At 47.3% G+C, this 25,801-nt stretch overlaps 1 protein-coding gene across 1 annotated transcript in view; it reads right to left on the bottom strand.

Annotated features, from left to right (window-relative positions):
- Window positions 1-25,801, bottom strand: part of LOC147710617 (natriuretic peptides A-like) — a 29,475-nt gene that overhangs the window by 2,118 nt on the left and 1,556 nt on the right. Inside the window, exon 2 of the mRNA XM_086921291.1 lies at window positions 24,374-24,691. Within this exon, the coding sequence (XP_086777417.1) occupies window positions 24,374-24,691 (318 nt within the window). The remainder of the gene's footprint in view (window positions 1-24,373; window positions 24,692-25,801) is intronic.

Here is a 25,801-nt window from a genome sequence, read left to right as displayed (position 1 = left end):
TAGACGAAGGAAAGGTAGACCAAGGGAGAGGCCCTTGGCTCCTCTTGCCGCTCTTAGGATGCCTGGTCCAGTTCTGCAGGTCACGCCTCGGAAGGCTCCTCTTCTGGCTGGACCTGTCTTGGGCTTGGAGGGAAGGGTGAATGCAGGGACGGCTCTAGGCTCATGGTGGCCCTAAGCAGGGAGCTTAGGTAAGGGTCCCGGAAGAGGGGGTCAGGGCTGGGTGGAGCACCAAGGCCAGTAAAGCAAGGCCAGTAAAGAGGGGGGGTCAGGGTGTTTGGAAGTGGAACAGAGCCGGAGGCCGCCAAATCCCTGCCAGGGGCCGCCACGCAAATATGTATCCATCCTCAGAGGATTATTATATTAAGGATATATATTGGTGTGGTGGCCCCTGGGGTTTGGCGGCCCTGTGCAGGTGCACAGCTTGCACAATTCCTAAGGCCGCCCCTGGTGAATACTTTCAAACCGATGCTGCTCGCCTGGAAACCCTCTGTGTCCTCTTTCCTCTGGGAGCAGCAGCGATATGGGCCACACAAATACCCACCCATCAGACCCTGGTTTTCGGCAATGAACTGCCAGGCATAGTAGTTGTAATTATGTCAAAATAAATCATTTTGTGACCTAGAACATCTTCACTTGATGTATCTAAACCATACTAGTGAGGGTTTCAGCTGGGAACAAGGCTGGATGGGGGAGCAGAGCTGCTGGTGGTCCTGACCTCCTAACCCTACTCCGGGTTCTACCCAGTCTGATCTGTGTGGTAGGTGTTAGTCATGTCCTGCCCTAGGCATGGACGCTGCGGTAGCAGTTTCCTTGTTAATCTACTGGTTCTATAAATATAAAACTCTGCTTTTGACCATATGCTTGCGTGATTGTCTCTTAAGGAATATTAAGGAAACGATTCCTCATGTGTTGCTCTCCACTGATGAGCGACAGCAATCCTGAAACTTGTCCAGAGATGCCCAGCATTGGCTGCACCAACACTCATGAAGGCTGCCAACTAAAGTGAGTGTTAGCATGCACTGCAACTACCACTATGCACTTGGGAGAGATGTGTGCCGATATGCTAGGCATTTTGCTCTCTTCATACCTGCCAACTTGAAGAACAATCTCACCATGTGAAGAGGGGCCAGGGTCTTGAAGAGGTGGGGCCTCATGCGAGAAGTACCTATGAGTCACTTTTGAACCCCACACTGCCCTCAATTCCCCACCTCCAAAAAATAAAGAAAAAAGCTTACTAAGGATGGGGCTGTCATCCTGGGGTGTCTTCGCATCTCTTAATGGCCATCGGCAGTTCAAAGACTCAGAAAACGAGCTGGAAAACAACTATTTACAGTGGTTTTTAGCTTGTTTTTCCCACCACCGTGCGATATCGGCTCCTCATCGGGAGACTGTGTGATGTGGAGCTGATATTGTGTGTCACACAGTCGCACCATGTGAGTTGGCAGGTATGTCTCTTCTCCATTTTTTGATTGCCTCCACTTTGTAGACCTGAGAACACGTCGAGCAGCATTTCCAAGCACCCCAGAGACTCATGTGCTGCTCTCGGCTGAAGAAGGATAACCGTGCTAAAAGATGTGTCCAAAGACAATGGGGAATAGTGTAAAGACTTTCACCTAAAGTGAGGGTTATCATGCTCTGCATTTACAGCAGTGAACGTGGGAGAAATGTGTGCTGCTGTTCCATGCATTGAGCTCCCTCCACTATGTTCTGTAAATATACGGTTGCATATCTTCTCACCTGTATACTTACTTCCACTGCTCGGTATAACTCTCCACTGTTTTGTTATTCACCATTTCTTTCTGAAGATTTGCACCTAGATGTAGACTTACAAGTCTCCACCCCCTCATAGCGAGGGAGTTGACCCTCCTATGAATGTATTTCCTGTAGTCCTAATTTATGTGTTACAAAATGCAGCCTGGGAATCCACCTGTGAGTGCATTGTCAAGTAATGCGATACATTCATTCATGCCCTTATTTGCAATTGAATCCGTGCAACTGATAATTCGCTGTTATGTTTTGAATTTAAATCTAAACTACTTCCTGCAGTTGGAAACCACAAACTTATCAAGTATACTTATTTCATAGTCAGTTGTTTGAAGGGTGGGGCCCAAAACATTGCACATATCCACGAACTATGTATGCAATGGAGGATCTTGTATAGGATGACAAGTAAACCTTCTTAACAGTTACCTCAGTCTTGTTTGAGACCTATTAAACCACTAGCGGCCGAATCGCACTGCCTAACTTATTTTTGCTAACCCAAACTTTGGTTCTCATTTAGAGTATGACTGAGCTTGAGCACCGCTGTGCACTGAATGTGCTTCCGCCATGCAAAACGTGCACTTCCTCCACTCCTTTTAAAGTCTGAGCAGGGGCGGCCTTAGGTATGTGCAAGCTGTGCACCTGCACAGGGCCACCAGACCCCAGGGGCCACCATGCCAATATATATCCTTAATATAAAAATCCTCTGATGATGGATACATATTTGCGTGGCGGCCCCTGGCAGGGATTTGGTGGCCTCCGGCTCTGTTCCACCTCCAAACACCCTGACCCCCCCTCTTCACTGGCCTCCACGCTCCGTCCCGCCCGAACCCCCTCTTTCGGGGCCCCCTACCTACGCTCCCTGCCCCGGGCCGCCATGAGCCTAGAGCCGCCCTTGGTCTAAAGAAGCACTGTTTACACCGCTAGCTCCGCCGGTGCAAACTTCCTACCTGGTGGCACAACCGCTAAGGTTCACCAGGCTCAGTGACGGTCACCCCACCAACATTGCCCTTATTTCCTGCCGGTGTCTATCAGGCTTCAGGCCTGAAATATGAACTGTGGCCTCCAATAACAAGGAGAAAGTTTCCTTAATGTTGAGCCATTTATCTGTTGTTCAGAGAAAAAAAAAACTCATACTTTCTATGAACAAAAAAGTTTGCCGATTGGGCGCTTTAAATAGTTCACCCTCATGGCAAACCTTCCATGCTGCAGAGAGAGCCCCTGTAATCGGGCCTCCCTTTACAACAGATAACTCTCTGCCAGGCTGATGGGGATCCTAAAAAATGGTGCGTGCTACCCTGTGCCAGGGTGGCAGTGTAAATGGCAACTGCTCTCCGAAGTGCATGCCGCCCAGGGTATGAATGAGACCAGGTGTTTTTTCCCTTGCCATGATATTGATGGCACCGCTAAACATGAGCTGATGAATTTAAGGAGGCTTGTATGCATCTGGCGATCTCCTCGCTGCATCAGACCATAAAGGAGCCACTATAATTTGAACCAGTGGTTTCCGTTGCTCGGCACCAGCACTTAATTGTCAACACCAGCACTTACGAAACTCTACCACATGGTGGCGCTGTTTATCTAACAAAAGTTATTTATTAATTCAATATACATTACAATGACTAATACATACTACTCAAGCCCTTCTTATAGCGTTGGGGCCCTCGAATAGTCTAAATTGCAATAACTGTAGCAGTGTGATGGCTAGTGGTTGTGTTGGTACTCTCATCGGCAGCACTGGTCAGGGCAATGAGTAGTGAAAGCTGCAGTGCCCTCCTGATGAGGGCCCTGACACTTTTTTTTTACTAATTAAGCCCTGAGCTATTATAATACCCGTAAGGAACCATATGACTGTATCTTAGTGTTAAACTCTAGGCAAGTGTAGTCTGTAGTCCTCCTACTCTTGCTGTACTTGTTCTGTTTGTGAGAGAATCTTCCACTTTTATTGACCGTGCCCTTTTCATATGGGAGAGGGAAGCTTGCACTGCTGGTGCCCGGGCTGTACTTGTTGTGTTTGTATAGAAGCTTGCACTACTGCTTATCATAGTGCACCTCTTCTGTTATTGAGTGAAGCGGGTACTGTTACTACCCAAAATGTACCTGCTCTCTGTTTCGGGAAAGGTTGCAGCACAACTACTCACACTCCCTGTTCTGTTTGTGAGGGAAACTTACACAGCTGTTATCCATTCTGAACCTGTTCTATGTGTGAGGGAAGCTTGCACAACTGCTGCCAGCGATGTATGTTCATTTTGTATGAGTGAAGCCACTTGAAATTGAAGTGCATGCTCTGTTTAAGTGAAGCCCGCAGTAATTTTGCATGCAATATTAAGGCCCACTCTATATTGTGTGAGGACCTCTAAATCACTACAGGAAAAAACAAATTTCCATTGGTACTTCCCATTCGAAAGGAGAAAACGCGTACGGCCATGAGTATTCTTGGTCCATGGGGTACCAGTAAATTCTGGGTGCAGAGTAAGTGAACGGGTGCTGCTGCATAACTTAGAATTCAGGCCTAGAGTGCTAAGCTGGACCACTCCAGAACTGTACATGCTTGAAGTTGTTTTGCTTAAATACAAACAAGTCCCCCCTGTGATTACTGTTTGGCACAGAAAACCTCTGGATTTCCACAGGCAATTTGGGGAATCTGCTGCCTTGGATTTGTGGGGTTTTGTTCTTCATACTTTGTGGCTTAGTGCCTGGAAGGACTTGGAAGAAGGTGCTTGAACTGATGTGCCAGATCATTGGAGGAAGGGGACAAGGAGGAGAGACAAGAAGAGGAGCTTTTTAGGGTTGTAAAACCTATTTCGAGGCTCTATAACCAGTGTATACCTGAAGGTTGAGTACCACTCTCCTGGTTAGGGCAGTGCCTCCACTCCTTTTGTAACAGAGATTCAGATTGAGTGCTTCATTTACTTTTCGCTGGGACTGACGCCTGTGTGCGAATAACGTCGTGACAGACAGTCACTGTCCAGACACCTTAATTGGAGGTTGTTTGATTTCCCTCGTAACTGTCGCCACCATGCTGGACTCATCTTAATTATTAGATCAGTGATAGCTCCTCTATTGAAATTGCAGTGTGAAACTTACTCCTACGGAAAAAGAATCAACCGTGCTGGGTCACTTCTGTAAGAAAAGGGTCTTTGCCATATGCAATATCCATCGTCCTGAAGATGGACTGACGCCATTTAAGACCGAAACGTCGACTTTACCATCTACTTCCAAAACACTTAGGGCCCGATGTAGGTAATCCCAGATTACCACTTCTTAAATACCGAATCTTACCGATTCGGTATTTAAGAACTGGCAATGGGGATGCAGGTATTTTTACCGAATTAATTACTGAATCGGTAAAAATCGGTAATTACCGAATCTGTATTTGCTATTGATTTCTTTGGGCCTTAAAGCCCATAGGAATCAATGGCAAATACCGGTTCGGTAATTACCGAATCCTGCCAGGGGGAACAGGGTGTCACTTTGACACCCTGTAGCACCCTCGTTTTTGGCTTGTGTGCAATGTGACACACATACATGCCCTTAGGGCATGTATGTGTGCCACATGGCACAGGTGTACATGCACAGATGTGCATGTACACAGGAATTCCTTATTTACCACCCAATTGTATAGGGTGGTAAATAACGAATTCTTAGAGACCTCTAGCACGGTCAACAGTGCTACCTACATTAGAATTTACAGATTCTGTATTTTTACCGAGTCGGTATTTACCGATTCGGTAATTTTGCCAATTCGGTAAATACAGAATCGGTAAAAATACCGAATCTGTAAATAAATGCCTCCTACATAGGAAAAGGCATTTACCGGTCGGTAACGGCCAAATTCGGCCGTTACCGACCGGTAAATGCCTACCTACATCGGGCCCTTAATGCTTTTAAGTGACCATTATTTTCATCAGGAGATATGTCACTTTTGATTGTACTGGAATATATGCTTTTATTCATGAACTGCTGGATAAATTGTATTACACCTCTTTCATGGCTTATTGCTGAAATAATTGTTTTTTGTACCCTTTTTAATTCGACTCATACATATAAATATATTTGTATACTTAATAAAAGATACTCCTGTTTTTGTGCTGTTCTTTTTATTCATTTATTTATTGTTTCAACTGATGAAATTTTGGCTTGTGATCTAATTAGACTCAACCACTGAGAAATTCCTCTACAAACAACTACAAAATACACCTTTCTAAGTAAAATCCCTTGTAGGCATCTTTACTTGCTATCATTTACAAGAAAGTGGCGCCTCAAGCCCTTAGGCTGCGCCACGCTGCAGCACTTTCAAAGTACAGGGATGAGACATATTTACTATAATATGTCGCATCCCTGTGCTTACCCCTGCTCTGGCATACAATTGGCTACCATGCGCCGAGGCAGGCACCCTGCGTCACAGGGATGATAGTTTATGTGCAAGAAGGGTTCCCTTGCTGTACATAAACAATCTGAAATGGCGTTGTACAACTTGTATGTGTGCTGCATTAGCACACATAGAACTTGCAAAACGGCATTTTCTAAATGATTGCTTATGTGCAGGAAGTGAACAGTTCCTCTACACTCACTAGAGATGATTTCCTCGTTCTATGTGTGCTGCAGAATGAAAGAGGAAATTAATATATTTTGCCTCATTACGCCTCCCTACGCCTCCCTTGGGGAGGCGTAGCATTCAGACTTCATTCAGGCAATTTCTCGTAAACCTGGAAATGGGTCAGGTTCCCTGGGTATTAGGTTGGAACACCCACAGCAGCACCCATGAAACGCCCCTGTCACTCAAAGTGCTGCGTGTAAAGTGGCCGTATTTACAAGGACAGTTAAAGCCACGCAGGGTGGCTTTTCCTGCCTTGTAAATATGGGGCAGGAAATTGCGCCGTCAGTCTATCACAAAAAGTGACACACCGGCGGCGCAAGGGGCTTGTAAATCAGCCCTCAATTACATCTGCTCCCTTGAGGCTGCCCGTGTCTGCGTGTGGCATGGTCTGCCATGATTCCAGTGTTTCTGAAGGACCCAAGGATCTTTGCCATTTTTTGGTACTTCCCAAATACTTCTATGAGACAACCCTAAACTAATAATGTTACACATCCCTCTTCGTTTTCTCTTCTCTTTCTGGTACTCTTTAGCAGTAAAAGGTCTATTTGACTGAAGGTGTTTGCCAAAGTGTTTTATTTGTTTTCTTTCAACTTGTTAGTAATTCTATTATTCAATATCTGTCTCTTCCAATTTGGTGGATGTCACCCTTTTAATTGAGCCAAAAGACACACCAGGAAGTTCTTCTAGCTCATTTTGGTTTGCAAATCTCCGGATTATTGTGCTTTGGGATCTAATCTAAAGCTGTTATGCCTCTTCCAGTCCCAGTTTCTACACACTTCATGTATCCTACATGTATAGCGTCTCCTTTGTGTGTATCTTCCCGGTGCTGTTTTCCCTCTGCCTGAAGTATGCATACTTATAAAGAGTGTGCTTTGTCTGCTGTGCGTGCTCCCCACCTGTGCTGAGGGCCCTCTGCCTGCACAGTACCCCATCTGTGCTGGGTGAACTCTATCTGTACTGTAGATACATCACCTGTGCTGAGTGCCCTGTGCATTCTGTGTACTCCATCTGTGCTGAGTGCCATGTGCATTCGGTGTCCTCCATGTGTGCTGAGTGCTCTGTGCATTGTGTGTACCCCACCTGTGCTGAGTGCTCTGTGGATTGTGTGCACCCCACCTGTGCTGAGTGCTCTGTGGATTGTGTGCACCCCACCTGTGCTGAGTGCTCTGTGCATTGTGTGTACCCCACCTGTGCTGAGTGCTCTGTGGATTGTGTGCACCCCACCTGTGCTGAGTGCTCTGTGGATTGTGTGCACCCCACCTGTGCTGAGTGCTCTGTGGATTGTGTGTACCCCACCTGTGCTGAGTGCTCTGTGAATTGTGTGTACCCCACCTGTGCTGAGTGCTCTGTGGATTGTGTGCACCCCACCTGTGCTGAGTGCTCTGTGGATTGTGTGCACCCCACCTGTGCTGAGTGCTCTGTGGATTGTGTGTACCCCACCTGTGCTGAGTGCTCTGTGCATTGTGTGTACCCCACCTGTGCTGAGTGCTCTGTGGATTGTGTGCACCCCACCTGTGCTGAGTGCTCTGTGGATTGTGTGTACCCCACCTGTGCTGAGTGCTCTGTGCATTGTGTGTACCCCACCTGTGCTGAGTGCTCTTTGGATTGTGTGTACCCCACCTGTGCTGAGTGCTCTGTGCATTGTGTGCACCCCACCTGTGCTGAGTGCTCTGTGGATTGTGTGTACCCCACCTGTGCTGAGTGCTCTGTGCATTGTGTGTACCCCACCTGTGCTGAGTGCTCTGTGGATTGTGTGCACCCCACCTGTGCTGAGTGCTCTGTGGATTGTGTGTACCCCACCTGTGCTGAGTGCTCTGTGGATTGTGTGCACCCCACCTGTGCTGAGTGCTCTTTGTATTGTGTGTACCCCACCTGTGCTGAGTGCCCTCTGTATGCACTGTACCCCACCTGTGCTGAGTGCTCTGTGGATTGTGTGTACCCCACCTGTGCTGAGTGCTCTTTGGATTGTGTGTACCCCACCTGTGCTGAGTGCTCTGTGTATTGTGTGTACTCCACCTGTGCTGAGTGCTCTGTGAATTGTGTGTACCCCACCTGTGCTGAGTGCCCTCTGTCTGCACTGTACCCCACCTGTGCTGAGTGCTCTGTGAATTGTGTGTACCCCACCTGTGCTGAGTGCCCTCTGTCTGCACTTTACCCCACCTGTGCTGAGTGCCCTCTGTCTGCACTTTACCCCACCTGTGCTGTGTGCTCTGTGCAATGTGTGTACCCCACCTGTGCTGAGTGCTCTGTGGATTGTGTGTACCCCACCTGTGCTGAGTGCTCTGTAATGTGTGTACTCCACTTGTGCTGAGTGCTCTGTGAATTGTGTGTACCCCACCTGTGCTGAGTGCTCTGTGAATTGTGTGTACCCCACCTGTGCTGAGTGCTCTGTGTATTGTGTGTACTCCACCTGTGCTGAGTGCCCTCTGTATGCACTGTACCCCACCTGTGCTGAGTGCTCTGTGGATTGTGTGTACCCCACCTGTGCTGAGTGCTCTGTGAATTGTGTGTACCCCACCTGTGCTGAGTGCCCTCTGTCTGCACTGTACCCCACCTGTGCTGAGTGCTCTGTGTATTGTGTGTACCCCACCTGTGCTGAGTGCTCTGTGGATTGTGTGTACCCCACCTGTGCTGAGTGCTCTGTGAATTGTGTGTACCCCACCTGTGCTGAGTGCCCTCTGTCTGCACTGTACCCCACCTGTGCTGAGTGCTCTGTGGATTGTGTGTACCCCACCTGTGCTGAGTGCTCTGTGCATTGTGTGTACCCCACCTGAGCTGAGTGCTCTGTGGATTGTGTGTACCCCACCTGTGCTGAGTGCTCTGTGTATTGTGTGTACTCCACCTGTGCTGAGTGCTCTGTGAATTGTGTGTACCCCACCTGTGCGGAGTGCTCTGTGAATTGTGTGTACCCCACCTGTGCTGAGTGCTCTGTGTATTGTGTGTACTCCACCTGTGCTGAGTGCTCTGTGAATTGTGTGTACTCCGCCTGTGCTGAGTGCTCTGTGAATTGTGTGTACCCCACCTGTGCTGAGTGCTCTGTGTATTGTGTGTACTCCACCTGTGCTGAGTGCTCTGTGTATTGTGTGTACTCCGCCTGTGCTGAGTGCTCTGTGAATTGTGTGTACCCCACCTGTGCTGAGTGCTCTGTGAATTGTGTGTACCCCACCTGTGCTGAGTGCTCTGTGTATTGTGTGTACTCCACCTGTGCTGAGTGCTCTGTGTATTGTGTGTACCCCACCTGTGCTGAGTGCTCTGTGTATTGTGTGTACTCCACCTGTGCTGAGTGCTCTGTGCATTGTGTGTACCCCACCTGTGCTGAGTGCTCTGTGGATTGTGTGTACCCCACCTGTGCTGAGTGCTCTGTGTATTGTGTGTACTCCACCTGTGCTGAGTGATCTGTGAATTGTGTGTACCCCACCTGTGCTGAGTGATCTGTGAATTGTGTGTACCCCACCTGTGCTGTGTGCTCTGTGCATTGTGTGTACGTCACCTGTGCTGAGTGCTCTGTGTATTGTGTGTACTCCACCTGTGCTGAGTGCTCTGTGCAGTGTGTGCCCCTCCTGTGCTGAGTGCCCTCTGTCTGCATTGTACCTCATCTGTGCTAGGTGCACTCTGCATTGTGTGAACTCCACCTGTGCTGAGTGGTCTCTGCATTGTGTGTATCCCTCCTGTGCTCTGTGCCCTCTGTATTGTGTGTATCCCTATTGTACTGATTGTCCTGTGCATTGTGTGAATCCCATCTGTGATGAGTGCCCTCTGAAATGTGTGTACCCCACCTGGGCTAAGTGCCCTGTGCTTGCACTGAACCCCATCTGTGTCCTCTGTCTGCACTGTACCCCACCTGTTTCCTCTGTCTGCACTGTACCCCATCTGTGTCCTCTGTCTGCACTGTACCCCATCTGTGCTGGGTGCCCTCTGTCTGCACTGCTAATATCTCGCCTGTGCTAAGTGCCCTCTGCATTGTGTGTACCTCACCTGTGCTAAGTGCCCTCTGCCTGGTCTGTGCTGAGTGCTCTGTGCAATGTGTGTACCCCACCTGTGCTGGCTGCCTTCTCTCTGCACTGTACCTCATCTATGCTGTGTGCCCTCTGCCTGCACAGTACCACATCTGTCCTGGGTGCCCTCTGTCTGCACTGTACCTCAGCTGTGCTGTGTTCCCTCTGCCTGCACAGTACCACATCTGTCCAGGGTGCCCTCTGTCTGCACTGTACCTCATCTATGCTGTGTGCCCTCTGCCTTCAAAGTACCCCCATCTTGTTATTGTTATTGTTATTGTTATTGACATTTTGTATAGCGCCAATTCACCTGCAGGTCTCAGGGCGCTTTGACCACAAAACACAACAACCGAGTTAGCCGAAAGGGAGTGGAGGAACTGGGTAGGACTATGCTGGGCTGAGCGTTGCTCTGAATAGAATTGTTTTTAGGGCTTTCCTGAAACGGAGTAAATTGCCATCCTTACGGAGGGCCTCAGGCAAATCGTTCTAGAGCTTAGGGAGTAGGACGGAGAAGGATCTCCCACCCTTTGTGGCCAGTCTGAACCGGGGACATACCAGCAATTGGGCGTCGGAGGACCTGAGACTTCTTTCAGGTCTGTAAATCTCTAGCCGTTCCTTGATATACGCCGGGGCTTGTCCATAAATGGATTTGTGGGCTATACAGAGACTTTTGAAGACTGACCTTTGCCCAACTGGCAGCCAATGAAGGCTCCGTAGTAACGGGGAGGCATGTGCTCTTCTTGGGAGTTTGAAGATGAGTCTAGCCGCGTCATTTAAGACCACCTGCAGTCTGTGGATTAGAGTTTTAGGTAGGCCCAGGTAGAGCGCATGTCCGTAATCAAGCCTCGATAGTATGGTGGCAGAGACTATCGTGCGAAGCATTGACTGGGAGAGGAGTGGAACTAATTTGCGCAGCTGTCTTATGAGGCCAGTGCAGGTTCCAACCACAGTGGAGATCTGGCTGACCATTGAGAGGTCGCTGTCTATCTTAATACCTAGACTTTTGACCGCGTCAGCTGGCTTAGGGGTCGGGCCCAATTCCTGAGGCCAGTACAGGTCACTCCAGGGCGAGCAATTTGAAGAAACTATCAGCAGCTCAGTTTTTTCGGGGTTTATTCTTAGGAGTTCGTGGACATCCAATGGACTGTGTATCTAAGCACCTCCTGTGCATGTAGCTGAGCCTGTATAGTGTTGTCTATGCTCAACAGCAGCTGTGTATCGTCGGCATAGTTGAACACACGGCAGCCCATCTCAGCTAGTGTATTTATCAGAGGTTGAAGATATAGGTTGAACAGGAGTGGGGACAGTGCTGAGCCCTGAGGGACTCCACATGTCAGGTCTCCCACTCCTGATATCCTGTCTCCCAGCTGAATCCTCTGTGTTCTCCCGGTTAGAAAAGATTCCAACCATCGGTAAGCTGAGTCCCGGACCCCAAAACCGGACAACCTGTCCAAAAGTAGGGTGTGGCTGACAGTATCGAACGCCGCTGAAAGATCTAATAATATCAGGGCGCTCGTTTTTTTCCTGTCAGCCATCCCTCTGAGCTCGTCCAGCACCGAGAGCATGACTAACTCGGTGCTGTGATGTGCACGGAAGCCTGCCTGCATCTCATGGAGAAGATGGTTGGATTCCAGGAATGATGCCAGGGATTTCAGCACATGTTGCTCAAGCACTTTTGACAGAAACGGAAGCTGGGAAATGGGCCTGTAATTTTTCAGGACTTTAGTGTCTGCCCCGGCTTTTTTTAGTAGTGGTTTCACTCGTGCTTCTTTGAAGCTAGTGGGAAGCCGTCCGGTATCTAATGATTTATTTAATATAGTTAGTATATGGTCCTCTAGACTGGGGCGGGCTAAGCAGAACACACTTGGGGGGCATGGATCTGCTGGAGAGCCAGACTTTGTCTTCCTCATCAGGGATTCAAGGATTAATGGGTCAATCGGGGGGAAATTTGACATGAGGATTCCTGCCGGATTTATGACAGCCTGTTGCTCAATGGGATCGACCACCATACTTTTTATTTCTTGTAAAATGATGTCGACCTTTTCCAGAAAATATTTCTGGAAAGTGTCGCAGCTAATATTGGTTTCCGTATCTTGAGTTCTTTTGGTTAATTCCGTGAGAATTTTAAATGTTTCTTTCTGGACGTTGCCCGCCTTATTTATGCAGTTTTCATAGAATGTGGCTTTGGTGTCCTGAATGCATTTTTTATAGGTACGGAGCGACTTCTTGTATTGTTCACAAGTCTTGACATCTTTTTTCTTCCTCCAGTTTCTCTCCATATTTCGTAGGGTCTTTCTATGCTCCCTCAGAGCAGGTGCGAACCAGGGGGCTCCCTTTCTGCCACTATTCGCTCTTTGGAGCTTCTCGGGTGCGATCTGATCAATAGCTTTGGTCAGATAGCCCATCATATCCTTACACTCCTGATCTACATCCTTATCAGATGCTATGGGTTGGACAATTTCCATCTGTGCTGGTTGTCCTCTGTCTGCACTGTAAATGCCTTACCTGTGCTGTGTGCCCTCTGCATTCTGTGTACCCCACCTGTTCTGAGTGCACTGTGCATCACGTGAACCATCTGTGCTCCGTGCCATCTACCTGGATTGTGTGTACCTCATCTGCATTTAATTTACTTTGTCTGCAGTTTAAGTACCTTACCTATGATGATTTTACACTGAATTGTGTGTGTTTCTCCTGTACTGAGTGACCTCTATATTGTGTGTGCCGATTTGTGCTGAGTTACCTCTGCCTGGAGTGTGTGTATCTCACCTGCAGCGAGTGCCCGCTGTCTGCATTGTAAATATTCCACCAGCCCAGAGTGCCCTCTGTATTGTGTGTACCCATCCTGTGCTGAATGCCCTCTGTCTGCACTGTAAATACCTTCCAGCAGGCGCGGTTCGTCCATTGGGGTGTGGGGGCGTAGCCCGCCCTGCCCGAAGCCGCCTGCAGCTCCCTCAGCGTTTTTGAGTTAAGACTGTGACAATCATGTCAATGAATCAACATGACGTCAGACCGCCCTGCGGTCTGGCGTCATGTTGATTGATTGACATGATTGTACAGGCGGCAACACAAGTGCGCATGAGTGGGGACGGAGGGTGAATTTTTACCCGTACCCACTTATGCGCACTTGTGTTTTTGCGACGTTGCACATGCCCATTAGGAGCCCTAATGGGCGTGCTGCAGGCGAGAAGGTACCTGTGCCTCTGGCGCCAGGATTGGCCAGGGGCGCTGTGAGCCTGTGACGTGTGGGGAGCAGAGCCCAGACGTGGCGTGGACCGGGACCGGCAGAAAGGTAAGAGTGTGTGTTTTTTTTTATTTTAAAGTGTTTGGTGCGAGCATCCGTGTATGCATGAATGTTCGGTGGAGAGTCTTGTGAATGGATGTGTTTGTATGTATGCGTGTGTGAATACATTTCTTTGAGTGTTGTGTATGTGGGTCGGGGGGGTCGCCCCCGGCCTGAGTGGCCTGGGGCCCACGCTCGCAAATCAGTTTGCGCCTCACCACTGTAAAATGTCACCAGCCGCCCCTGCCTTCCAGTGCTGAGTGCCCTCTGCATTGTGTGTACCCATCCTGTGCTAAGCTGCCCTGAGCTATGTGTGTACCCTAACTGTGATGAGTTAATTCTGCATCGCGTGTACCCATCTGTGCTGAGATCCTGTGACTGGAGTGTGAGTATCTCTCCTTCACTGAGTGCACTCTGCATTGTGAAAACTCCACCAGTGCCCTGTGCATTGTATGTGCACAACCTGTGCTGAGTGTCCTCTGTCGGAAAGTGTGTACCTCTCCTGCACTGAGTATCCTCCATCTGGAAGTGTACACCTCTCCTGCGCTGAGTGTCCTCTGTTGGAAGTGTGTACCTCTTACGCGCAGAGTGTCCTCTGTCTAGAAGTGTGCACCTCTCCTGTCCTGAATGACCTCCGTCTGGAAGTGTGCACCTCTTCTGCAATGAGTATCCTCCATCAAGAAGTGTACACCTCTCCTGCGCTGAGTATCCTCTGTTGGAAGTGTGTACCTCTTACGCGCAGAGTGTCCTCTGTCTAGAAGTGTGCACCCCTCCTGTCCTGAATGTCCTCTGTATGGAAGCGTGTACCTCACCTGCACTGAGTATCCTCCGTCTGGAAGTGTGCACCTATCCTGCGCTGAGTGGCTTCCATCTGGAAGTGTGTACCTCTTCGTTCCTGAATGTCCTCCGTCTGGAAGTGTGCACCTCTTCTGCAATGAGTATCCTCCATCTAGAAGTGTGCACCTCTCCTGCGCTGAGTGTCCTCTGTTGGAAGTGTGTACCTCTTCTGCGCAGAGTGTTCTCTATCTAGAAGTGTGTACCTCTCCTGCACTGAGTGCCCTCTTTCTGGAAGTGTGCACCTCTCCTGCTATTGGCAATGCAATAGCTTAAACTCTCGCAAATGTGAGACCTTTTGCATTGAAAATATTTATTTTTCATACTAACGCCCATGCGGCTCTTTCACATTCTTGAAGGCCGCACCCCTTTCTTTAAACAAGCTGTGTCTAAAGAAAGGGGCGTGTCCAACATTAAAGTGAAACCGTGGCATGGGGGCTTTGACAAAAAAGCATCTGTTTGTCAAGTTGACAAACAGATTTTTATGGGGGGGTAAAAGCGTCCATGCTGCGCTTTCACTTTAATATCGGCCGCGTATCGTTCTTTAGACACGGTTTGTGTAAAGAAAGGGGCACGGCCGCTATGAATGCGAAAGCGCTGCATGGGCACTAGTAATCAAAATAAATAAGTACGTAAGCATGGCCGCTAAATGCAGGCCGCGCTCCTAAAATAAATAAACGCAGCCTCTATAGTTAAAGTGGACCCTCATTAGTCAAATTCAAATAAAAGCGTGCAGCGTGCTGTGAGGTAGTGGGTAGAATTAGGGGAAGAGCATTAAATAATGTAGTGCTCACCAACTTATAAAGCAGACCGTGGAACAAGACAAGTAACGGGTCCGGTCGTTATGGGAGGTAACAAATGCAGACAAGGCGGTACCAAGGAGGGACTAACAAGCCTACTAACGACTCGGAAGCCAGCGTTTATGAATGACAATGACACAAGCCAGCTAAAAATATGGGCGGAGAGTTGCGGGGCTTCAAAGCCATAGCCACTACTGCATGCCTCGCAGCAGCGCATGCGCTGCCCAAGTTCGACCTAAAAAGGATCTGACAAGACTCCAAAAACAATGGGACCTGTGTGTGTCAAAGCCTGATAGATGCAACCGAGAGCTTTAAATTGATGCAATTCTCGATAGGTAATCAATTGTGATCCCGCAGCTGAGAAGAAACATGAGAGTGCTTGGTGGTATTGTGAATAGTTTGAAGTTTTTAAGTGATGCCTTAGTCACTCCAAGATAGAACACGTCACCATAATCTAGGCAAGAAATGATAAGCGCCTGAACTATAGTCTATGAAGCAGAAATCAGGAAAGAGCAGCAGATTTTCCTCAAACATCTTAGTAGACCAAAACAACAAGTGGCTACTGTCAGGGCCGGATTTGGCACTGGTGGCGCCCGGTGCGACAATCATTTTTGGTGCCCCCACACCACATGAATGCCTCCTTGGGTTCTCTCACTACAACCGGGCATAAGTGCCCCTCCTCTGTCCAATCATATGTTTTTGCTAAACACAGCCTCCCCCCCTGAGGTTGGCGTCCCCTCCACAGGTCAGTGCCCAGTGTAGCCGCACCAGTCGCGCTGCCCTAAAGCCGGCCCTGGCTACTGTGTTAATCAACTGTCAAGCCTGCGTTTATTGTCCAGCCCTTTTCCAAGATTTTTAACAACCTGTTCGACCGCTGGCAGAGGGCCCTGTGCTTCCGGCCACCAAAAGGCACCCAAAGATTGGGCTGATTCACAACTACTAAAACCTCTGTTTTAATGCAATTAAGTTTAAGACAATTAGTGCCCATCCACTGCTCTTCGCCGCTAAACAGGATTTATGTTGCGGAGGACAGTTGGCTGAGTCTGGGGATAAAGATATAATAATCTGGGTATAGTCCACATATGGAGTATAGAGAGACCAAACTCTTCAACAATGTCGGCACGAAGCCAGACAAAGATACTAAAGAGTGTACGGATGACTCAAAGAGGAGCCTTAAGGAACACCAGAAGTATTCAGGGAGGCGTGGAGTCTAGTGGGGTCCCAGAATGAAGAGAATTAAAAAGAATCTCGAATTTAGCAGTATCAATAGGCAAAAAAGAGGAGAAAAATGACTCCTTACTGCGATACCTAGTGCTTCTTGTAATATATATCCACAGGGGACTCCACAGGAAAAGTGGCATAAACATCGGCAATTTTCTTATAAAAGAAATCTGCCAACTCATTGCACTTATCCTCCGAGATAGGCGGACTGGGAGCCTTTCGGGTGGGGTCGATCTGAAATTTAACAATTGAAAAAATTTATTTCGCTGACTTTTAGGAGCTTTCAATTTTCTCTGCACACAAAACCAGGCGCACTTTTCTAAATGGACCTGTTATAGTCTAGCTTTTTTAACACTACAATAGCCCATATTTCTTATGCACTAAAAACATCTCCTGACAACCATCTCTAAAGTCACTGGCCTGTGTGCTTCTTCTACTATTTTCAGCTCTCTCGCTATCCGCAGCGGCTCCTCCACTAAGGCAGAGAAGCATTGCCTCACTACTTTGCAGCAGTGAAATAAAGGAAACCTAAAATGATAATAACTCTAGGTTATTAACATTTTATGTTCACTTGCTGCTGATTCAGGTTTGCATGTGGTGCGGGACTGCTCCAATGAGAGAGGAGCAGTGGGAGGAGTGGTTTGCCCACTCCAAGTGCGCAAGAATGTTTAGGTGGCCCTCTCGGACCGGCCATCTCGTCAATGCACGCTTTGCAGATTCTCCACACAGGCTGATTACAGCCTGCTTGGAGAACATGGCTAGGTTCCTATTCCCTGGCTGAGAACTGAACCACAGCGCTCAAACCAATCAAACCAATCACAATGCTGCATTGCAGCATTGTAATTGTATTTGTATTTGTATTTGTATTGGGTATTGGTAAAGCGCATCTATCGCTCCAGAAGGAGCATCCTGGCGCTGAGAAAGTGTACAGTACAATTACGGAAACTAGATAGCCGCCATTACAAAGGCATCTGGTAAATTAAAGATCCAGGTCTTTAATTGCTTCCTAAAGAGATTCTCCTGTACCAGGAGTCTAAGGTCTATGGGCATGGCATTCCAGGCCTTAGAGGCCAAAACAGTCAAGGTTTCCCCCCCCCCCCCTTAGTTCTATAATGGAATCTGGAGATGTTAATCAGATTACCACCAGATGATCTCAACTTTCTGGAAGGATTATAGCGGGTATACCGCTTAGATAGATACCTCGGTCCGATGTTGTTAAGAGCTCGAAAAGTGGTCAGTAGGATCTTAAACAAAATCCTCTTATGCAGGGGTAGCCAGTGCAGCTGTTTGAGGGCTGCCGAAGCGGATGATTTCCTTGGTAATTTCAATACCAATCTGGCGGCTGCGTGTTGCACGCTCTGCAATTTTCTTAAAGTGGCCTTTTTTGCTCTGGCCAGCAGGCTGTTACAATAGTCTAAACGGGAAAGTATAAGGGCCACTGCCACAGCCTTTCTTGAGTCAGTGGGAAGGAAATCAAAACATTTCTTTAAGGATTTGATAATGCCGAAACAGCTTCCTGCCACATTCCTCAAGTGTTGATCGAAGGATAGTGCAGAGTCAAATAAGACCCTCAAGTTTCTAGCTGCTTCCACTGAGTGGGGCGGAGCGGGGGAGTCCTCTGGCCACGATTTATCAGGGCAGAAGTTGACATTTTTCCCCATAGGCAAAATCTCCGTCTTATTAGCGTTACATTTTAAATGGTTGATTTCCATCCACTGAAAAACATCCGTCAGGCAGTTCTTTAAGTTCTGTTCGGCATCAGTGGAGTTTTTGTGTAGGGGTACGATCAATTGAGTATCATCGGCATAAGATGTTACAAGTATGCCGTATGACTCAATTAAGGCGATGAGGGAATCATATAAACATTAAATAATAAAGGACTCAGGATAGAACCTTGCGGGACTCCAAATGAAACTTTTTGTCCTTGGAAAGAAAGGGGCCAAGGGCGGTGGTTTGAAATCTGTCTGACAAGAAAGAAATTATCCAAACCAGGGCCACGTCTGTAATGCCAATATCTCTCAGCCTATTGATCAGTATTTTGTGGGAGATGGTGTTGAACGCCGCTGTTAAGTCTAGCAGGATCAAAACGGCGCTTTTACCTTCATCCTGTAAGAATTTTATAGAATCGGTAAGCTCCATAAAGGCTGTTTCCATCGAGTGCCTTGAGAGGAAACCCGATTGCTGAGGATGAAGGATATTGTATGTTTCAACATAATTTTTTAGTTCTTGGTAAACCATCTGTTCAGTTATTTTGCCCAGCACTGGAAGGAGGGATATTGGTCGTAGATTGGATAAATCGGTAGTAGATTTATTGGGTTTTTTCATAAGTGGCTTGACTATTGCTTTTTTCCAATCCGAGGTGACCACTCCTGCCCTAAGTGAGGCACTGACGATCCCATTAATAATGGAATTGACTACGTCGATCGTCTGATGAAGTATCCGCGGGGGACACGAATCAGAAGGGGCCCCGGATTTGCAGGCCAGAATAACTTCCCGCGTTTGAAGCAAAGAGACCGGTGTAAAGGCGCTGAGAGAATGGGCCTTCATCTCCATCTTATCATGGCCATCTGACATGGGGGATGAGTGATAATCAAGGAAATTCCTCTGTAATAATTCGATTATCCCCTCAAAGTAGTCAGCAATTTGATTGCATAGGTCTAAGGACTGCAGAATTTCTGGTAGATAGATAGATAGATAGATAGATAGATAGATAGATAGATAGATAGATAGATAGATAGAGTGAGGGCGATAGATAGAGTTAGGGTGATAGATAGATAGAGTGAGGGCGATAGAGTGAGGACGATAGATAGACAGATAGAGTGAGAGCGATAGATAGAGTGATGGTGATAGATAGAGTGAGGGCATTGTGTGTGTGGTTGTGTGTGGGGTTGCATGTGTGTGTGTGGTTGTGTGTGTGTGGGGTTGTGGGGTTGTGTGTGGAGTTGTGTGTGTATGTGTGGGGTTGTGTGTGTATGGGGTTGTTGGGTTGTGTGTGTGGATTTGTGTGTTTGTGTGGGGTTGTGTGTGTGTGTGTGTGTGGTTGTGTGTGTGGGGGGTTGTGTGTGGGGGGGTTGTGTATGTGTGGGGGCGTTGTGTGTGTGTGTGTGGGGTTGTGTGTGTGGTGGGGTTGTGTGTGTGTGTGTTTGGTTGTGTGTGTGTGTGTGTGTCTGTGTGTGTGTGTGTGGGGGTGTGTGTGGGTGTGTGTGTGTGTGTGTGTGTGTGAGAGAGAGACCTACTGGCCAAAAGATAAATTGTGCGTAAATGGGGAAATACTGACAGACCAAGAGTGTACGGATGGGCGAAGGAAATGTAGAGGTGTCGAGCCCTGGAAAAACTGGTGTACAAAGATTGGGGATGCCCCAGGAATTTGTGAAGATATGGGATGTCTGGGGCACGTTGGAATGCCAGTGAACGCAGCTGAGGGGGTTGCAGACCAAGAAGGGATGGGGGGCGAACACACAGACGACCGGAGATGTGTGCTGGGGTAAGATAGTGCACAGTTAGTGCCAGACAGGCAGGGGGTGTTAAGTCCCTTGTGACACTGAGTGGTATTTGGAATGTATTTTGCATTGATTGCAGTGCAATTATGTGCTGTGTAATTATGCGGCATTGTGTGGTATTTGGAGTGTATGTGGCATTGAGTGCAGTGTAATTATGTGGTGTGTAATTATGTGGCACTGAGTGGTATTTGGAGTGTATGTTGCATTGGGTGCTGTGTAATTATGTGGCGTGCAATTATGTGGCACTGAGTGGTATTTGGAGTGTATGTTGCATTGAGTGCTGTGTAATTATGTGGCGTGTAATTATGTGGCACTGAGTGGGATTTGGAGTGTATGTTGCATTGAGTGCAGTGTAATTATGTGGCTTGTAATTATGTGGCATTGAGTGGTATTTGGAGTCTTTGTTGCATTGAGTGCAGTGTAATTATGTGGCGTGTATTTATGTGACACTGAGTGGTATTTGGAATGCATGTTGCATTGATTGCAGTGTAATTATGTGGCGTGTACTTATGTGGCACTGAGTGGTATTTGGAGTGTATGTGGCATTGAGTGCTGTGTAATTATGTGGCATGCAATTATGTGGCACTGAGTGGTATTTGGAGTGTATGTTGCATTGAGTGCAGTGTAATTATGTGGCGTGTAATTATGTGGCACTGAGTGGTATTTGTAATGTATGTTGCATTGAGTGCAGTGTAATTATGTGGAGTGTAATTATGTGGTACTTAGTGGTATTTGGAGAGTATGTTGCATTGAGTGCAGTGTAATTGTGTGGCATGTAATTATGTGGCACTGAGTGGTATACTATCAGTATTTATCCATATTTGTTTTGTGAATAAATGAAGTTGTAATTTGTATATTTCCGCACCTAATTATTCAATAAATGTGCACTTATACTTTGCTGCATGCCGGGTTTAGATTCTTACGTAGCCCAAAAAAATAGCACCCACATGAAAATATTAGCATTATACCATAGGTTTATATTAAAGCATGTACACATTTAAGGAAATCACATAATTTTTTTTAACTCCCCCATGCTGTCAAACCGAATAGCTAATGACATAGAATTAGTGAATGACAGCATGGGAGTCAATCCAAAGATACACAATTTTCTGTATTTTTCCACTTTAAAAAAAATATACTGATTGGAAACACAATGATTTCTGTCAGTATTTTACGGTAAAAATCAGTAAAAACTGAAAACTGGGAGCCTTTTGCATAACGATGCGAACCGTGATAGCATTGCAAAAGTGAAAGTGGAAATGCGTGTCGAGCTATATGCCATCGAGCTTTTTAGCATGTTGTTCAAGCTGTCATTAGCGTCTGCTGTTAATATCCTCATTCAAGATGGCGGCCTTTTTTAACCTGTTTGAACGGAGTGCTTCCACAAATGTCTTCTGACTAAAGTACGGTAATAATCTCAGTAAGGGAACTCAGCCCGTTCCAAGATGGCACCATTTGATAAGACTGGCGGCTGTGACCTAAGCGTTGAAACGGTCACTGAGCGAGTGCACGGGCATCTAAATAGTGCTTTCGGTATGATTTGCTGAGTGCGTCCCACCTGTGCAGCTATATTCTCTGTGTATGAAGGACTTTTCTTGTAGTGTTGCAACTTGATGGAAACCGGAACCTTTGTTTCCGAGGGATTGTTGTGTGAGTCGCACTACTTCCTGTCCAAGCAACCACGTGTTTTAGGATGGGAGAAGGCAACCGTTTTGAGTGCTCATTAAGGAAAAAAAGTCTACTTTTGTCAGTAAGCGGTGACTATTTGGAACGCCTTGTTGGTGCCATGGCAAAACAAGCTCTCTGTATTACGTGGCGGGGGTGGGGGGGTGGGTAGCGGTGTGGGTGCTTGTTGCGTGTCGCGTTAGGAACAAGCTCTGGGCATTGCGTGGCGGGGGTGGGTAGCGGTATGGGTGCTTGTTCACGAGAGCGAGGCCAGCAAGTTCGGGAGCGCATTCCTTTGAAGTCTGATAGGGACATCAAAGGAAGGGTGGGAGGGAACGAGCAGACCTGCAGAGCGCGTGAATGGGAAGAGCTGCCATGGGAGGTGGGAGGGGAAGTAGGAGAGTGGTGGTGTGCGATGTGCATGCGGGCGGGGAGCGGAAGCCCTTGAAGTGTGATTGGGAGGGGAGCGGCAGCCTTTGAAGTCTGATGCGAGGAACAGACAAATGGTGGTGTGTGACGTGGCTGGCCTCGTGCACGCGCCTGTCTCACATGAACTGTGTCTAATCCGCCGTTTTGGTAGACTGTTCTTTTGCCCTTACTATAATATCGCTAGTAATGCGCAAGCGGATTGGCAGGCGAAACCTAAAGAACAATTGATGGACAGAATGCAGAACAATGTCAGACATTCACCTCAGTAAAGAGATTTGGGTCCCCTTGTTGTTGAGGCAGTAGCCTCATTCTTGTTCCCACACTGTCTATCAGTATGCTACTTAGATTCATCATCGCTTTGGGTCACTTTTGTCATATGATATAAGGCTTCTTTCTAATGGCTCACTGTACTACGGACCAGGCCATCAGTATTTGGCTCTATGAGGTAATGTCGTCTGGACGCAGAGCTTTACATGTACTGCATGCTAATGTGTACATTGATTCAAAGTTGCCTCTTGATGTTTTGTTCTCTCTTTCCCCCATTTGTTCCCTCCAGGTCGGTCTATACACTAATTGTCTTACACTCCATACTATGTGTTAACGGGGTAAGGTAGGGCTTTAGAAAGCACACACACTTTTGACTGACCTACCCTTGAGTAGTCTAGCCTTCTCTTTTCCTGGTACTGAAGAATTGCTGCAATCATTCTTTGACATAAGAATGGCAAGAAACTTGTCGACCTCCACTTTATTTTAGAGCCAACGTGGACCATTTCTAACCCTGGGTGTAGTTTGCGTAGTAGCGCTACGCGTAGCAACGCGAAGTGCACTTCGCACTACGCAAGCTACACGAACTGAGTAGTAAGGTAGGGAAAATGCTGTTGGCACTGATTGCACAGTGGCGGATGCTTGTCCGCACTGTACAATCATTTCAATCTGCTTTGTGCACAGTGCAAGCAGTTGTTTCCTGCCGTTCTAGTAGATTTGTACTCGAGCGGCAGCTTTCTCAACGCAGACTGGTAGTTTCTCATCGTGAGCGGTCGCGAGCATACACGACCACTCGCAATGAGAAACCTGACCGCCTCGCGTTGAGAATCTCGCCAAGAGGTTTATTTTCCATGCTCGCGATCGGCAACTTGAAGTTGCTGATCGCGAACGAGGAAAAGACCTCGCCGGGATGTAATTTTGCTCGTTTGCGGACGCTAACTTGACGTTGAGGACCGCAAGCAAGCAAAAAATGCTTGCTACGTGTTTTTGCACTGTGCTACGTGCAATTCGCGTAGTGCAAAGTAGCGCAAACTACCCACGCTCCACGAGCGTAGCGTAGTTCTACGGCCAGGGTTAACCATTTCATCCATTTCTGGCAAAAAGCCCCCCTGTGGGGTCGTTGGGCATTGCAGCGCCTGCTCAACAAGGAGCTGCCCGATGATGAAGCATGACACCCCTTGGGTGTGTGAGGGCTCTTGCTCCTGATGTATCAGATCCCCTGTCCTGATACATCAGGTGCTCCTGACCTTTCTGTTCCCTTCTTTAGAACTGCATACCTTTGACTGGACCTTCATTTGCCCCTTGTCCCTTTTTTGTTGACTTACCATCTCCACACTCCCATAGATGGGACCTCTCGCCTAAGACGCTCTACAGAGATCCACCTCTATAACCCAGTGCCACGACTCTGGCGTCTGTAGTTTTTAGTTAATTATGGGTCCCCTTACCCATATTTATCAATATTGCACCCGTCCATTTGCTTCATATTTTAAATAAAAAACGGTCAGTGCATGAAAGAAGCTTACAAACAAATCTTTTTTTTAAATTTCTAGTCAAGAGTTAATCACTGTGGTGTTTGTCATTAAGGAACATGTCCACACTAGGCCAATGAGGTGGACAAAAACATGGCGGTGTTCCTTATTATAAATTCAGACACAGATAACCCCTCCCAAAATGTTACCAGCCTAGCAGTAAAGACCTAGGTGTTCCAGTTCTGACACTACGACATCCTCCCACTTGGTGACATATTGCCTCCCCCTAAGGATGTGTTTCTTGCCTCTTAAGTATATACTTCCCAATCCCACCTCCCTCCCCTGAGAGTGTTATATCTTCCCCTTGGAAACCTACAGTGTGCCTCTTTCAGCTCGAGAGAGTTTGTCTCTCCCTTGAGAGTGTTTCTCTCCCGTGAGAGTGTGGTTCTCTCCCTTCAGAGTGTTGAACTCACCACCATACTGCATACTCTCCTCTTCAGGAAGTGTTGCCCTCTGGCCTGCTTGCACTGCTGTCCATTTGACCAGATTACTTACCCAGTGGTTGTTGCAGCCCATCCCACTCTGGGCTCCGATTTTGTCAATTTTTCCCCCAAAACAGTCGGAGGAGCGTCTGAAGCTCCTCGGGGAGTTGAGGAGCTCACGAAGGCGGTTTCTAATTGGAGTCATCCTGTCCGGGAGCTCCAGGGAGCCTCGTGTTTGGGCCGATTCTAGTTGGGGTCTGATGACATCTCCATCCAGCGAGGAACGAGGATTAGAGACTTCCCCCGTCTCGTAGCTCTGTCCCATAGCGCCTTGGGAGAGCCCCAGTCCTTGTTCATCAGGAAGTCTGTCTTCTAAGCGCTCCACCAGGGTCTGCAAACATAAACCATGACCTTCATTACTGCTGGCTAAAAAGAAAGGGCACAGCACCCTTCACACTACACTTACATAGGGTGACATGCACGCCATGCTTCGAATCTTGGCTTTCTTTGACAAATTTTTGTGATCTTGTACTTAATCCAATTAGTTCTATTGAATTAATGCAACACCTAAACTTCCTAAAGGCATCTGTTTTATTAAACAGCAGCACTGTAAACATGAAATCCTAGTGACATGTTTTCTTGTACTCAACCTACTTTGATTCTTAAAATGGGCAAAGTATGTTATGGTCAGTGTATGACATTTTATAGATTTCTGTTGTAACAGTTATAAAACAAGCACTGGCAAAACCAACAGGTCTTGCCTTTATAATGCGAATGTCGAGCTCTTGGCTTTGTCAATGATAATCTGTAAAGTATTGTTTAAAAAAGTAAAAGAAATACTCTTCAAAATACGGTAGGAAAAGAAAACACGTATCTTATGGTATCTCAATACTCTACATTAATTCCACGTTTTGAATCTTTATATTTGGCATGCTATTTCCAAAGAAATTTCACTCAGGAAACTCTTCAGAGAGTTTAGAAAGAATTATATAGTATCACAAGGTAAAGAGGAATGATTACCAAGCCTAATTTACTTTCTACAGGATTCAGCTATTTGCTCCTCTGCAAGGTCCAAGGAGCAGATTTATGGGCCTCCAGGAAGTGACATGCTAAATACACTTTCTGCCTCAGGTGCCAGTTGAGTGAGGGCAGTAGATGGTCCTTCCCCCAGGGCCATAAAAGCTTTTGTGTGCCAAAGCTTGTGCTTTTGTGCAATATGTGGAATGCAGGAGACAAAACAAAAAAGAACCCTTAAATTCTGCTCTTGTGCCATACCCCAGCAAAAATATCCCTGTTGCCATGTTTATACAGACAAGATGGGAGGCGTGTGAAGCAATACATGGCAGTGGGGATGAGGGGCATGTATTTGAGGAGTGAAACAGCATAAATAGGAGAGAGCTAGAAAACACATGCACTCTCGTGGAGTATCTAAGGAAAAAGAAAAAAAGTAGTTTTCTGAATGTGAGCAGTGGAAGGATGCAAGATAACCAATCAAAGCATT

The sequence above is a fragment of the Lissotriton vulgaris genome, chromosome 5 (assembly GCF_964263255.1).
Source record: "Lissotriton vulgaris chromosome 5, aLisVul1.2, whole genome shotgun sequence".
Lineage (NCBI taxonomy): Eukaryota > Metazoa > Chordata > Amphibia > Caudata > Salamandridae > Lissotriton > Lissotriton vulgaris.
Note: the sequence above shows the minus strand (reverse complement) of the source record. Positions and strands in the feature narration are given on the sequence as shown.